The 15626-nt window shown below is 45.0% G+C and overlaps 1 protein-coding gene across 1 annotated transcript in view; it reads left to right on the top strand.

The window, feature by feature from the left end:
* The window catches only part of Scin (scinderin), a 57465-nt gene extending 42795 nt beyond the window's left edge, over positions 1-14670 (top strand). Inside the window, exons 8-16 of the mRNA XM_050158717.1 lie at positions 611-826; positions 2877-2998; positions 3377-3467; positions 5449-5619; positions 8797-8974; positions 9213-9334; positions 12402-12479; positions 12948-13008; positions 13718-14670. Of these exons, the coding sequence (XP_050014674.1) occupies positions 611-826; positions 2877-2998; positions 3377-3467; positions 5449-5619; positions 8797-8974; positions 9213-9334; positions 12402-12479; positions 12948-13008; positions 13718-13845 (1167 nt within the window). The 3' untranslated portion in view covers positions 13846-14670. The remainder of the gene's footprint in view (positions 1-610; positions 827-2876; positions 2999-3376; positions 3468-5448; positions 5620-8796; positions 8975-9212; positions 9335-12401; positions 12480-12947; positions 13009-13717) is intronic.
* Positions 14671-15626: the final 956 nt, after the last annotated feature.

The raw sequence follows: 15626 nt of genomic DNA, 5'->3' as shown, positions 1-15626 counted from the left end.
CGTGTGACAGCCTGGACTCCAGTTCCATTGCTGCCTGACACTGGCTGTGTGGTGGCGCACACCTGTCATCCCAGCCCTCCGGAGGTGCGGGCATGGAGATCACTTTCAAGACCATTCTCAGCAACAGAGAGAGTTTGAGACCAACTTGAGTTGCATGAAACTCTGTCTCAAGAAAAAATAATAACAATAACTTCCATAAAGACCATTAGCCGTTCCTTAGACCATTGTGAGGACTTGGGTCACACCTCATCAGGTTTGGTTTCCTCCAGATCAGCTCAGATGTCCACTAGCTAGCTACTCCCTTTCTCCATATTTACCCTGGTACAAATCATACAGTGAGATCATTTCTTCCTGGCCAACTCTTTGAGAACCTAACGTGAACAAACATTTGTGCGGTGGAACACGGGTAACCTTCCTCTCGTCTGTCACTCAGGTTCAGCGGCTGGTCGTGAGAAAACCCTAGGTTGGGTGACTATAGTTGCACAGACTTACAGGGTTACGAGTGTAGTCATAGAAACAAGGACGGTATTTTCATTGCTTCCTTCTTTCTCCTGCCGTAGATATTTTTCTCTGTCTCTTATTTTTTCTTGACTATTATTTTGAATTGCAGATTCAGGTTCTTCCCGAGGGCGGAGAAACGCCAATTTTCAAACAGTTCTTTAAGGACTGGAAAGATAGGGACCAGAGCGATGGCTTTGGGAAGGTCTACGTCACAGAGAGAGTGGCTCACGTACAGCAAATTCCATTCGATGCATCCAAACTGCACAGTTCCCCGCAGATGGCAGCCCAGCACAACATGGTGGACGACGGCTCTGGCACGGTGGAGGTATTTTCGCGTCTGTCTGTCTCTTTCTGTTTGTGTTTTTATCAGGCCGGTGGAGGTATTTTCACGTCTGTCTGTCTCTTTCTGTTTGTGTGTGTGTGTGTGTTTTTTTTTTTTAGGCCTCTTTATGGCAGTGTCTGGGAGGGAGAACATAGCTTTGGCAATCTTTGAACATTTTGTAAAGGGTGAATTTTACTTAGTAAGGCAGGTGGTCCAAGACTACACGGAGCGGTGGGAGCCACAGCCAGAGAACTATTGCTGGATGCCAGTTGCGTTTGCGCAGGTGTACACTGACGTTAAGGTGGTGGTGGGGGCGACAGCTTTTTCTACCAGAAAGTCCATGTCTGGGGTTGTACAAGGTTGGACTCAGAATGCACCAGCCGTTTTTTCTCCCTCTACCTGTTGGAAGCATTCATGAAACAAAATGAGCTACAAGCAGATCTCTTCTGAGCACTCGACTTGATTGTATTGATCAACATTTTAGTTGCTAAAATTCTCAGCTGTTTTAAGATCAAATCTCTTCAAACTCAGTCCACTCTCCAGGGATCCAACTCAATGATCACTGGATGATACATCTCTCCTCTAAAATATCTTCATGGCCCCCTGGCTTTACTGAAGGCCTTTCTCCTTTCTGGGACCGTCAGGATTTGAGCCTTGGCCTCCTCATGCTAGTCTTGGTCATCCTCATCTGAAGCATCCCACTCCTCCATGAACTACTGTTTCCTAGCAACTCCATCCAACAACAGCTCCGCCTCCAAGGCCTTTCTCGGTGCTTGGAGAAGATACTTTCCACAGAATTTGTCTCATAAGTGCCATGGAACTGCTATTTCCTAACAGATTTCTCCTGGCCCCTTCTCAGCTTCTTGAGGACATGAGTTAGCGCCTTCATATCTGCATGCCCAGGTCTCATCACAATGCTTGAACGAGATATGCTGATAAATTTAGGGATTAAGTTTTCGTCCTTTCAGAGAACTGAAGTATGACACTAAGCTGCACAGGTGTTGGGAGTGGGAAATGAAAAGATCATAGATGTTCTGATGCCACCACCAAAGGAAATCAACTTCCTGGTTGCAACCTCTCCTGCCTGGGTGTCCTCTCTGGAGTTTGGCACAGGCAGCTTGGCTAGAATGCCCTTGAATGGACGAAGCTCCCAGCACCCACTGCGCCTACAGAGAAGTCTCAGCTCTGCCACAGCTTCTCTGGGAAGGCCTCTTAGGCCACACTGGGGATGCTACACCCTGGAGGCTCTGTGTAGGCTCTTGGGGTTGGTGAGGCTGTGTTGCTGATCCCTCTGCTCTCTAGAGGGATGGCTCAGGGATGCTGGTCCCTAGATTCCCTGCCCTGTTCTTTCCAATTGCTTACTCCACATTCCAAAGCCAGTACTGCCCTGCTCCTTTCCGGCACTCGTGTGGGAGGAATTGTGCCCTATGCAGGTGCACAATGTGGCCTCTTGTCCACTGGACACTCACAAATGATGGAGACATATTTTACTCTAAAGTTGAAGCCCATTTCTGAACTGCACTGCAGTTTTTATTGTAGTAGTATCATATTATTTTCATGAATTTAAAGATACACATGTGTTCTCTCTCTCTCTCTCTCTCTCACACACACACACACACACAGAGAGAGAGAGAGAGAGAGAGAGAGAGAGAGAGAGACAAACAGTCTCAGAACTACTGGACATGGTGGCACATGCCCATAATCTTAGCACTTACCAGGCTAAGACAGAAGAATCATGGGTTCAAAATCAGCCTGGGACATATAGGGAAATCCTGTCTCAAAGCAGAATGGCACCACGATTTAAAAGCAAAACCATCAACAACAAAATTCTCAGAACTGGCTAAAAATTGAGGAGGAAGCACAAGAAACAGATTTTCAAAGTCAAGAAGTTGTCAAATTCATTAACCTTGTTTTCACTTGATTATAAACTGGTTAGAAAAATAACTTAAGCATTGCTTGATACCGAGTCTGAAGTGGGAGCTATTTATAGTTTATGAATGGTATTTTGGGTCAGTAAGCTTCCAACAGCCTCTGTTTCATCCCTCTTTTTCAGATCTGGCGCGTGGAGAGCAGCGGGAGAGCGCAGATCGACCCGCAGTCCCACGGCGAGTTCTTTGGCGGCGACTGCTACATTATCCTCTACACTTACCCCAGAGGCCAGATCATCTACACATGGTGGGTGTTTCCAGAGCACCCCTGACTACAGCAGGCAGCTAGTACTCAGATCATGTGGACCACGGGGATGATTTCCCAAAATAACAGGGGTTAGGCAGACATGATGACTCAGTAAAGTCATACAAGGGGCTAAGGCCATGTTTCTTTCAAATGGATATGTAAGTACCCACTGCACATATCTCTAGACGTCCACAGGGCAATCCAGGATTAGTAGGTAACAATACGCCAGTAGCTTTAATTGTTCTCGTCATGATCTGCACCATATGCTTCATTTCGATATTTTACAGTACCTTAGGTCTCTTTTTGGAGTGGTGTAAGAATGTAAGAGGGTGTTGGAAGTTAACCACAAGCCAGTGTGGTTTGCTTACGTTCCTCTAGGCAAGGAGCAAAAGCTACACGAGATGAGCTGACCATGTCTGCATTCCTGACTGTGCAGTTGGATCGGTCCCTGGGAGGACAGGCTGTGCAGGTTGGTGTACTTTACCTTCCATCTCATACGATGCCAGAGTTTCCTAGCCCACTTCCTAAGGGAGGCTCAGTTCCCACATTCTAAGGGATTTTGAAACTTTTATGTTGATTTCTTTTTATTTTGAAATTCAAATAGTAAATAATGCACTAATGATCTCAGATTCACCAAAGGCAAAATAAAGACATCAACAAACTAATAATTTCAGAGACCAAGAAGAAAGCATAGAGACTCCCCCATATGTTAAAATCACTTGACATTTCCAGTTATGAACGAACAGTAATAATAGACAGAATTATGTGTTTGTATGTGCACATCCTAATCCTGAGACCCTGTGAAGATGTTATGTTACAAAGCAAAGGAGAATTAAAATCGAAGACGGATTCATAATCACTCCACATCTGGCCTCAAGTTAGGGAGATGACCCGGGATTACTGCATGAGGCAAAGCACTCATCAGGGTCCTTAGGAGTCAACTGCTGAGACAAGCAGTGTGAGAAGGATGCAGGCTGATGGAGACTCTTCGGAGAATTGCTGGCTTTAGGGGAAAGAGGGACCCAGGAAAGAACCCAGGCAACCTCTAGGTCCTGAAAAAGGCAAGGAGAAGAATGCATGCTCTCGTCCCTTCCTCTCTACCCGCAGTGTGTCTGTCTTCTCTTGCCATCTGCACATGCTTGTTTTAGCTGGACATCTCTCTCTCTGTGTCTCTTCTATTTCCTTTCTCTCTATAGCCCTGTTGCTTACCTTACCACCTGGCTGTATTCTCTAGTGGGTTTGTGGGGGGATGCCATTTGTTTGCATGAGCTGGGAAAAACATCTTCTAGACAGTTCCCATTGGCCTGATTTTGATGGTTCTGATTCAGCATCGTGAAGTGTTCTCGTCACAAGGATGTGGCAGCTTAGCTACCTCGTGTCTGATGTCAGGCGAACTCAGGTTCTCTGTGCCATAAAAGGTGGTTTTGTTTTGAGTTTTCTCTATGATGGGTAAAGGGATACACAGAAAAACTCTGTCTCAAAAAACAAAAAAGGGCTTTTGTTTAGTGTTTTGTTTTTCAAACCTTTATAAATACGTGGTTTGATTTTTCAAGTGCCATAATTAAGCAGAGAGACGATTCAGATGCCTTAAGGCATAAGATGCTGACGTGGAGGCTGAACTTGGTCTTTAGCTGATTTCTTTCCATCTTGGTCTGAGTTAATAGACACACAAACAAGTTGACTCGTGCGTAAAGGGGCACACCAACCATGTTTATAAAAAACTGATTAACAAGATTGCTGGATTCTTTAGATGCATGCAGCTCCATTCTTAACCAAGTATTTCATCACGGGAATATACAGTATTTATAGTCGGGTAGGATATCACCTCTGTTGTGTAGCTGAGCTTACAGCTGTTCCTCACAAATGAATCAAAATGTTTGCACCACACATCGTGCTTCGAGATTTCTCAGTACAGAAGATGCCATACAACTCACAAGCTTCCAGGAACGAGCCCGCTGAATCCTACGGCTGACGAAATGCTAATTTCTTATTGACTCACACTAGATGGCACAACTTCACAGTGATGATTCTAGAATAGGTGGAGGTCGGCCTTGCTCTTGCAAGCATTTTTGGTAGAGTATCTTGGCAATATTTATGCAGTTATTACACAATTTAATCCACCGTTTGCCCTCTCTAGTCCTCTCTGGAGGAAAGCAGGGACGGCAGCCAGTGCCCCTTCCTCACGCTGGCGATTGCCGGTGTTTGAAGGTTATGTGACATATTTGTAGGTTTCAGTGCTCCGTCCTGCACTTTCCAAACTGAGCAACCACACCAGAAGATGCTTCATAAGTAGCTGCTCACCCATTTGGATGTGGGCTTGTTGAACCCATGACATCAGTTATTTTCAGTGTTTCCCGGGAACCTATAGTTGGGGATGCCCCTAAGTTCCCATTTGCCTAGCTTCTGGAGGCTCTTCATTATATTTCTGCTCCCCTGCCCTGTGCACTCAGGTCCGCGTCTCTCAAGGCAAAGAGCCCGCTCACCTGCTGAGTTTATTCAAAGACAAACCGCTCATTATTTATAAGAATGGGACGTCCAAGAAAGAGGGGCAGGTGCCGGCTCCCCCTACTCGGCTCTTTCAAGTCCGGAGGAACCTGGCATCTATCACCAGAATTGTGGAGGTAAGGCTACATGCTCTGTGAATGCGCACCGTGTGTGCACTTGCCAACATGCCTGGCCTCTACACACTGGCAAACAAATGCCTTTTACGTCAGCAGCGTGAGAATATCACAGGCAGGAAAACTGTGGCAGCAAGGGGCAGGAAGCAGCTACAGCTCCATCTTGGGGTAGGAGGATCATGAGGCATGGTCAGATGGCCACGAAACCTGGGGATATCTAGGAGGAAGCCCTTTGAACAAGAAAATCTGGCCACACTGGAGTAATCCATCACAGTCTGAATTTGAGCCACCGTTGAAATCCAGCTTTCTCCCATGGCTCCACGGCTCCGTGTCTCCCCAGATCTGGAGCTGTCTCTAAACCCTTTCACTTTTCACGAGTCACTCAGTGAGCTCTGAAAATCCAGCCCATCTTTCCTCAGTCTACTGCAGCCTCTCTGAGACTCCTCCTGCCTCATCTCTGGCTGTCCTCTGAGGACTGCCTCCACCAACCCTCTGCAGTGGAAACTGATTCCTCTCTGGCTCCATTCACTAAAGGACCCCTGGATGGGGAAGGCAGGACAGTGTTCTTGCTCACTCAGGCCCCCCTCATTTCTCTTCTTATTATGGTGCTCCCACCTTCCACCAAGGCAGCCCCTCCCGCTGTGGTCCCTCCCCCACAGCTGTCATAGTCTGAGAAGCTGGTCCTGCTTTCTCTCATTGTGATGGCTTCAGCCACAGGCTCCTTTTCTTCCAACCGTCTCCTCCTTGTACATAGTTCTCTGATGATGTGGCTGTGTCCGTGAGGCTCCTGAACGTTCCTCTGAAACCTAGCCACCCCTCCAGAGCGGTTCTCCTGGGGTTTACTCTGCCTGCCCTCTAGGCACTTAAGGGTTCCAGGTCAAGGTGATCCTAAGTGGTCAATCATTTAAATTTGGCCTCCATATTGATCTCACTTACAGGATTCTGGGCTCAGATTCTCATGTGTTCAATCATAACTATTTTTTTTTAAATCCATTCTATTGACAGTGGATTTATTTTCTCCATGGACACTCGTTTAATTTATAGATGGGAGAGCCAAATCATACTGTTCCACTTGAGCTTGCTTTGGCAGCACAAAATACTATCATTGAAATGATGCGGATTAGATTAGCATCTTACTATGTTACACTGTAAGACTCATGGTCTCTTCCGTAGTTGGTGTTTCTTTAGGAGACGTCATCAACTGAATTCAACAATTCCCCCCCCCCCGCCTTCTTGCAGCATCCCGAATCTGCCTTTACCCCTCCAGTTCTGCCCATATATCAGTCACAATGATTTTATGTGACCTCTGTCTTGTCTCCTGGAAAGCTGATGCTTCCTAAACAGGAAAGAGTTCTTCCCCAGGCTCACACCACTTTGGGCACTGGCTGCTTGTCACCTTTCTTCGTATTTCTGGCTGTTTCGTCTGCATTCAAAAGGAAACATACAGAAAGGAAATCTAGACCTGGTGGCTAGCATTCTCCACCAACTCACCTGATGATGATTTCCTTCAGCTGGGTCCAGGAGGCCTCGTTCCTGCTGAAAGAGGACAATTATGCTTGCCAGAATGCTGCCAATCCCCAGAGCTTGTCTTTTAAATTCCAACAGCCATTTCTCCTCTAGATTTTCTCTCTAGGTCAGGTTGTCACAAACTGGCAAGATCCATCTCTCCTGCAGCAGAGGAGTTGATCTGGACGGTTCCATGAGGTGGGCCGAGCAGCAACATCTGCCCAGTGTCTCACCCCAGCCTTCTTGACATGCTCCTGGCTGTAGTCTCTGTTGTCCACTCTCCTGCTTCCCTCATCCCTCCTGGTTTGCTCTGTCTCAGTCTGGATGACTGCTTGCTTGTTCCTGGTCTCCCTGGGAGTCATATGGCACTCAGCTCCACAGGACTTAGAGAATCCCGCCTAGTTATGTGACTGTGTGTTCAGACCAGGTCTCACAGACGTAGTCACAATGTCACCAAGCCACAGAGTCGTAGATCCAAGCCCATCCTGGAATGCTGGTGATCATGGCCAGGCCAGAGACTGCAGGGGTCTTGGCCCTGTCTGATGTTTCCATGGGCCACATCCACTGGCCAGTGTCTAACCCATCTGAGCTCCCTCATCTGTGGGCACAGGAATCCAAATTGCTCTTGGGAGACCTGAGGCATTGTCTTCAGCTTCTGCTTAAAGTGAAGGTGTGCGCTAGGGCTGCTTTTCATCCCCTACACAGACCTATAATTTGAGCCAGCATTTTTCTGAGTCAGAAAACTACTGTAGTGCTCCTGAAGCCATTGCTTTGCCCTCCCTGTTTTATGGGCTTGGGGGTCCCTCTCTTCAGTGGGGAGGAAAGGGACCAGCTTTTCTTTGCTTAGCATTTGATGTTGCACCCTCTGTTCAGGTGTCACATGTATCATGCCCCCTGTGGTATCTCTGAATATTATTTTTCATTACTTTGTCAAGTCCTCAGTTGGGTTGTTTTTAAATCTTTAGTTTGTGTGTGTGTCTATGTGAAAATCTACTAGGTTTGTCTGCCATGTTTGCCTACCATGATTGGTAACCAGAAGAAGGTGTTGGATATCCTGGAGCTGGATTATACCAGTTGGGAGCTGCCCATTGTAAGTGCTGGTGATCCATCTCAAGTCCTCCAAAAGAGCAGTGTGTGTGCTTAACCACTCAACTGACTCTCTGCCCTCTTGCCTTGCTTTTGAGATGGAGTCTTCTGTGTAGCTTAGGCTAGACTTTTCATGATTCTTTTGCTTCACCCTAGAGTGCTGGAATTATAGGTGAGAACTATCATGTTTGACCAAAACCCTCAATTCCTGACTGATGACTTGACTGTTTTATTTATTTATTTTTAATTAATTAATTTTGAGGCAGAGTCTGTCTATGTAAGCTTTGCTGCTCTGGGATGTCTGTGCATTCCAGGCTGGCCTTGAATTCACAGATTTCTGCCTGCTTATGCCTCTTGCGTGCTGGGATTAGAAGCTTGGGATACCACACTCTGCCAAATTTTTAAACTTTGCTCTACTGTCTGAAAGCAGCTGAGCATCATGTGACCAGGACCAAGGTGTCCTTCCTCCAGTGTTCCAGGCATGTAATGCACCTCTGTCCTGAACTGATTCCCTGGGTTTAGGCAGAATCTCCTGATAGCCTCCGTAGTTCATTTGAATCCTTGTGTTACTTTTCTCTCATGCTCTAGGTTGACGTTGATGCAAACTCATTGAATTCCAACGATGTTTTTGTCCTGAAACTGCCACAAAACAATGGCTTCACCTGGATCGGAAAAGGGGCTAGTCAGGAGGAGGAGAAAGGAGCGGAGTATGTGACTGATGTTCTCAAGTGCAAAACCGCAAGGATTCAGGAAGGCGAAGAACCAGGTGTGCGCAGTGGGTTAGGGTCGCCACTTTCTTATTCAGTGTGCTTAATTGACCTCAGTCAATAAGTAGTCATTTTTTGTATCATTAGAGTTGTGCAAGGACGCCTCCTTTAATTGCAAACGTGTTGATGGCATCTGGTATAATTACATTAGGGTGAGACAATATTGCCATTCAGGTAAAATCATACCAAGCACGTGCTCCTGAATATGCATTGACTCATTCATTGTGCATTCCACAGAGGAGTTCTGGAATGCTCTTGGAGGGAGAGGAGACTACCAGACCTCACCATTGCTGGAAACCCGGGCTGAAGACCATCCACCTCGGCTGTACGGCTGCTCCAACAAGACTGGGAGATTCATTGTAAGTGTCTTAAATAGACAGAGCCTAGCGTTAGGTCTTCTGTGCTGGCTCCCAGAACTTCCCGTTGTGACCCTTGTGAGTCCTAGGTGAGCTTCTCTGTCAACTGTGGTTGACAGTCTTCACTCTGTGCAGGATAGCTTAAGGCCCAATGATATGACCAATACAGAAACATCTAGAAAACTGTAAAGTAATAGATAACAAAATGCCCTTAAAAATAGGTACTTTGTTCCCGTATCAGCCTTTGGTGTTTCTTTGTGAACTGTGGGTGACTGGGTCTGCTCATTTAGAAATTAGATACTTTCCTGGGGGACCAAGTATAAGATTTCCAGGTAGTTTCATAGAGGAATAGAAGTTTTCTCCAGGTTGACTGAATGAAAAAAGTCACAGAGAGCTTTGTGGTCCCCTGAAAATGAACTGACATCCATGGAAATGCTTTGTTTTATAGTCCTTTGAAATCCAGGCAATCAAAAGTAAACCTAGAAGACTAGGGACGTCTGTTGTGTGGCACTATCCTAGGGAGACAGGAACAAATGTCTCCTCACCCCAGATAGGGAACCAGTGACAGTCCAAAGGAAGGAAACCACAAGTCCAATTTGGTGAGCCACTGAGTTTTACTAGTCATACTTATAGGAGCAGAAGTGACTCAAAGAGAGCTACGGCATCAGCGCCAACTCCTGCATGGACGACAGCTCATGAAAGCTGGAAACCTGGAGCACACGGCAGGGCTTGTGGGCAGCTCAGTGGGCTGGAGAAAGTCTCTTCCGCGCTTCTTACCTGGTCTTGTCTCTCAGCAGTCCTTGCTACCTAGGCATGTTCTGGGAGGAAGACACCTGTGTGTTTAATCAGTTTTAGGTACTTCCTGAAGTTGTTCAGTGTTTTACTTCATGAGCTCAATGCAAGACGGACGGTTTCACCTCCCTTTAGAACATTACTCCCTGAGTGCTAATGAGCTTCCCTCCCAGGTGGAGTGTTTCATCTGGGAGGAAATTGTGCACCACAAAGTCTTAGTGTAAGCTGTTTTAACACAAGTGTGGTAGATTGGGGTGTTTATTGGCCTGGGAGGTCCAAGCCAAGGCACCAGCATATCTGTTGCCTGGGAGGGCCCTCCTGCATTATCACGTGGCCCGGTAAGCTGAATCTGTCTCTTCTTAGTACACTGCTCCTGTCACTGGGCCTATCCTCGTGACCTCAACTAAACCTAATTACCTCCCATCAGCCTCTGCCTCCTGATGCTAACCACAAACATGCAGTCCATAACAGTACATGACTTTATATTGGGTTGTGAAATTCACTCTAGGCTATAGCCACTCACCTCCTTTAAGTATTGAGATGGTGTATTGTGGTTGGGTAAAAAACCTTCTGCAGATTTCTGTTAGATCAGTTTGAGTCATAACATCCGTCACTTTCCTCATTTCTCTGACAGACCTGTTCACTGGTGTTAGTGGGGTATTGAAGTCTTCCACTATTGTTGTATGTGATTTGATGTATGATTTAAGCTTTAGCAACATTTCTTTTACAAATGTGGGTGCCCTAATATTGTTCTTCTGACTTAAGTTTTTTTTTTAATGATTAAATGATTGATAAATATTCTATAAGAAGACAGTAAGGGACCGGAGAGGTGGCTCAGTGGTTGAAAGCACAGACTGCACTTGTAGAGGACCCAAGTTCAGTCCCAGAACTCTCCTCAGTTAGATCCCACCACACGTGACTCCAGCTCCAGAGAATCCAAGACACTCTCTTTTGACTTCCTAGGGCCATATGTACACACACCCCTGACACACACACACACACACACACACACAAAATTATTAATAATCAGCCGGGCGGTGGTGGCGCACGCCTTTAATCCCAGCACTCGGGAGGCAGAGGCAGGCGGAGTTCGAGACCAGCCTGGTCTACAAGAGCTAGTTCCAGGACAGGCTCCAAAGCTACAGAGAAACCCTGTCTCGAAAAATCAAAAAAAAATTATTAATAATCTTTTTTTTCTTGGAAAATTTATTCATTTATTTATTTTAGTTGTTTTTAAAAAAAAATTTTTTTCTGCCTCCTCTCCGTTTCCCATTTCCCTCCCCCTCCTCCCACACATCGCCCCACAATATAAAGCAATTAATTCCTCTCTAAACATGTTAGGTTGCTTTTGGTTTGTTTTGCTTTTGCTTTTTTGTGTTATCTTAAGGATTTCAGAATCTCCTCAGGGCACAACAAACACATTAGAGGGTAAGGCTACCTGGTTAGCTTCTCTACACTGTTTTCCCGTGATAGTCAGCAGCACGGGAAAGTACTGCTGAGTCACATTTGTTAATATGGACTGGGAGAGGCCAAGGTCAGTTCCATGCATGTGACTCACTGCTCAGATGGAAGGTACATGGAATTGGGGACCAAAACCTAAACTGTCAAATTTTCCTAATAATTAGGGAGAATTGCAGAATTCTCTAAGACACTGAACCACAGATTAACGTGTTTATTCACATTGATACTGCAGTAACTTTATCATTTAATCATTTTTTAAAAAGCAAAATGTATTCCATTAGAACTAAAAACAATGAAAATTTCCATATATATTATACTGCCTTATTAAATTTGTTAATTGATTAAATTAATTACTGACTCTTTAACTATAACTTATAAAAGGTAACTCCATACACAGACAATTATATCAAATGTATTGAGACTAGGCAGGCAACAAAATCTGTGGAGCCTTTGTCATGGGAACTGCAAGTACAGGAGGGCTGTGCTCACATGAACTGTTCTTGTCCATCCTAAAGAGGAGCTGTGCTCACATGAACTGTTCTTGTCCATCCTAAAGAGGAACTATGCTCACATGAACTGTTCTTGTCCATCCTAAAGGGGTTCTAATGCTGTATTTATATTAGGCGCTACCCAGACCAGACTGTACCATCAATATGTGATACTTGATTACATAGATAAATCTGTTCCCCTCAACTGAGGAAAATGTGACTAATCAAGTGTTTCCCTGTCACCAAAAGTACAAGAGAGCATTTGTCTCCTGTGTATCAGAAACTTTCTTGCTGTATTGTTTGGTCATGAAATTCCCCAAACATTTCAGATTGAAGAAGTTCCTGGAGAATTCACGCAGGATGACTTAGCAGAAGACGACGTCATGTTGCTCGATGCGTGGGAACAGGTATGTTTTGCTCACAATGAGAGGCTGTCCTTATGATTGAGAGTGGACAGCACTTGCTTTGAGGAATGGTAATTCAAATAATAAGTGGGCCTGGGGACCTAGACTGCACTCAAGATGAATGTCATAGAGTTTGGTGATTTCTCACTCCGAGAAGAATTCTACAGCACCCACCTGTACAGCTTTAGGCCAAGGGCTTCGGCCTGTTGTCAAGAAGCTGTTGATCTTGTGAAAGCAAGCAAGCCCACTTTGTAACTAGAATAGCTTGTGCAAACACGTTCAAATATAACTGTAGTCAGAGACGCTGAATGCAAATGCAAGGGTCTCCTGGTGAGATGGAGCCTTGAGGAAGCAATGAGCTTCCTCAGGTCCCCCCTTCCCGTGTGGGGCTCTCAAGGTAAAGGGGGCAGTGTGGGCAAAGCGCCAAGTCAGCACCCCCTGTACAGCACAGGCTTTCCTTCTGTCTTTCAGATCTTCATTTGGATTGGCAAAGATGCCAATGAAGTTGAGAAAAAGGAATCAATGAAGTCTGGTAAGCTGTCCTGGTACAACTGTAGCAGTAACCCAGCGTGGTTATCATAGCCGGGCTGCCTGTCCCTAGCCCGTCTCAGCTTGTCTTCCAAAAGTACATATCAAATCGGAGAGCTCCAGTTGTCTGTCAGAACTTGAGTAATAGTATCTTTTAAAGTGAGAAAAATTTCATGATACAAAAAAATGTTTTGTTGCCTAATTTAGAATGCATGTATATATGTGTGTGTATGTATTAGTTATTTGAGACAGGGTTTCTCTGTAGCTTTTGGAGCATGTCCTGGAACTCACTCTGTAGACCAGGCTGACTTCAAACCCACAGAGATCTGCTTGTCTCTGCCTCCCAAGTGCTGGGGTTAAAAGCATGTACCACCACTACCCAGCTTAGAGTAATTTTTTCTGAAATTTAGAATATGATTATTTCTGAAAAGCTTTGGTGTCCTTTTAAACACAGTTTTCTATTTACTGAACGATAAGGATACCCATAAGGATAATCTCATAAATTTTGGAATTCTTTCAGTCGAAATGAGACTTTATAATGTACTCTTTATAGCCGATGAGAGAAACACTGTTTGTATTAGGAAATTGTTTGTAGTAGACTACTTGGGGACAAGAAGAATGTAACCCTTTACTTGTATGAAAGAATTTTCATTGTATATTTGTTCCAATTGAACTGAAACTAACTGAACTTTTGTCTTTTCAACTCTTTTTAGCCAAAACATACCTTGAGACAGACCCTTCTGGAAGGGATAAGAGAACACCGATTGTCATCATCAAGCAGGGCCATGAGCCGCCCACATTCACGGGCTGGTTCTTGGGCTGGGACTCCAGCAGGTGGTAAACCGAGTTTCATAAAGCCAGCTGATCTTCTCGCTGTGTGGGGCAGTTTGTACTGGGGATTTGTTTACTTTTTGTTGTTTGGTTTTAGAAGATAAGCCGCTGCCAAATGGATGGTGTTTTAAATGACTAGTATGAGCTCCCCTTCCTCCTCCTCTTCTCCTTGTTCTTTGGTTTTCTTTTTCCTCCTCTTCCTCTTCTTTGCTTTTTTTTCTTAAAGGAATTGTGTGTGTTACTATATTGAAACGGCTTGAACCAAACGTTTGTTTTTGGATCAGTTTTATTGTTTTTTTGTTTGTTTGTTTGTTTGTTTTTTGTTTTTGAGACAGGGTTTCTCTGTAGCTTTGGGGCCTGTCTTGGAACTCGCTCTTAAACCAGGCTGGCCTTGAACTCACAGAGATCCACCTGCCCCTGCCTCCTGAGTGCTTGGATTAAAGATGTGTGCCACCACCTCCCAGCTCATTTTGCTTTTCATAAGACCTAGAAGTAAAAGACTATAATAACATCTAGGGGAATTTCTGAGGAAATTCTCACTCTCAAACTTGACTTCCTACACTAGAGGGCGCTCCAGTGCTCCTGCGTGTTATCCTTCTGGACATTCTGTTTGCAGGATGGTTTATGTCCCTGCTCGGATGCCATCCACTCCCAAGTGTCCTTTTCTGAGACAAGCTTCTTCAGCCTTCTTAGAAACTGAAGTCTTAAGCCCTTCATGATAAAGCGAACTGTACTCCTATCAGTTAAACTTTACATATTTGATAGGATGTGTTTAATATCATAAAAATATGTACTGAATGCTGTTTTCACCATTAAAACACATCTTTTTGGAAAATGTTTTGTGTTGTGACATTTTAGTCAAATTAGATGAGTTACTAATTATTAATTTTGTAGCTTAATACTTTTATGTATAAGTAGATATGAATTTAACATTTCTTACATTGTTATTTAGTAGCCAAGTGACTTTTCTATGGTAAGATTATTATAACATATTTTACATATCACCGACTGCATAAAAAGCACAGGCTCCAGAGGCCAGGAGGTGGGGAAGAATCTAGAACTCTGGTAAACACAGACAGCAGAAGGCCTTTGCCAGAGAAGCGCTGAGTGCAGCGTTATAGTTTGAGAAGACCTAGCTGGGCAGGCGATATTTTACCAACAGAGGGCAGAGAGCCAATCAAAACCAGGCGGTCAGGCCCAGCAAGGCGTGCCAAGCACAAAGCTCTTGAGGAGGAAGGATACCAGGCAAGAGACCTCACAAACAACAAACCATAAACGGGTGGCCTGGGAATGGATATAGACAGCCACGGCCAGTCAAGGGCTGAGCCCGGAATGTTCCATCAACTAGAGGAGATCTCAGTGAGGCAGCAGGAAGAACAGAAGTGTCCTAGAGGATGCTTTCTTGAGATTGCCGACCTTTACTCATAAACGTGGATTTTATAGAAGGACCCATCTTTTGGGTGTTCTGATAATTTCCCCAGCAAGACAGCCAGATATCCCTGTGGATGCTGAAGGAGTTACCACCAAACTGTTCCCTTCTTCAATGAGGAGTACTTGGAGAAGCCAGCAGCAAATGGCAGAGCTTCCTTCCCTTTCAACAGGATTCGCTCATCTCAAGACAGGCAACCAGAAAGAAGATCCCATGGTATCTGAACCACAGCATGGTATCTGAATCCCTTCTCTAAAGCAGACCACCATACGCTGTAATAGAAAAACTGGTGCCCAAAGTGAGGTTTTGCTATAGCAGTGCTAGGCCTTGTTTTGTTGGTAGACATGCTGAGAGGTCTTAAA

The sequence above is a fragment of the Alexandromys fortis genome, unplaced genomic scaffold (genome assembly GCF_014885135.2).
Source record: "Alexandromys fortis isolate MF-2015 unplaced genomic scaffold, M_Fortis_MF-2015_v1.1 scaffold_101, whole genome shotgun sequence".
NCBI lineage: Eukaryota > Metazoa > Chordata > Mammalia > Rodentia > Cricetidae > Alexandromys > Alexandromys fortis.
Note: the sequence above shows the minus strand (reverse complement) of the source record. Positions and strands in the feature narration are given on the sequence as shown.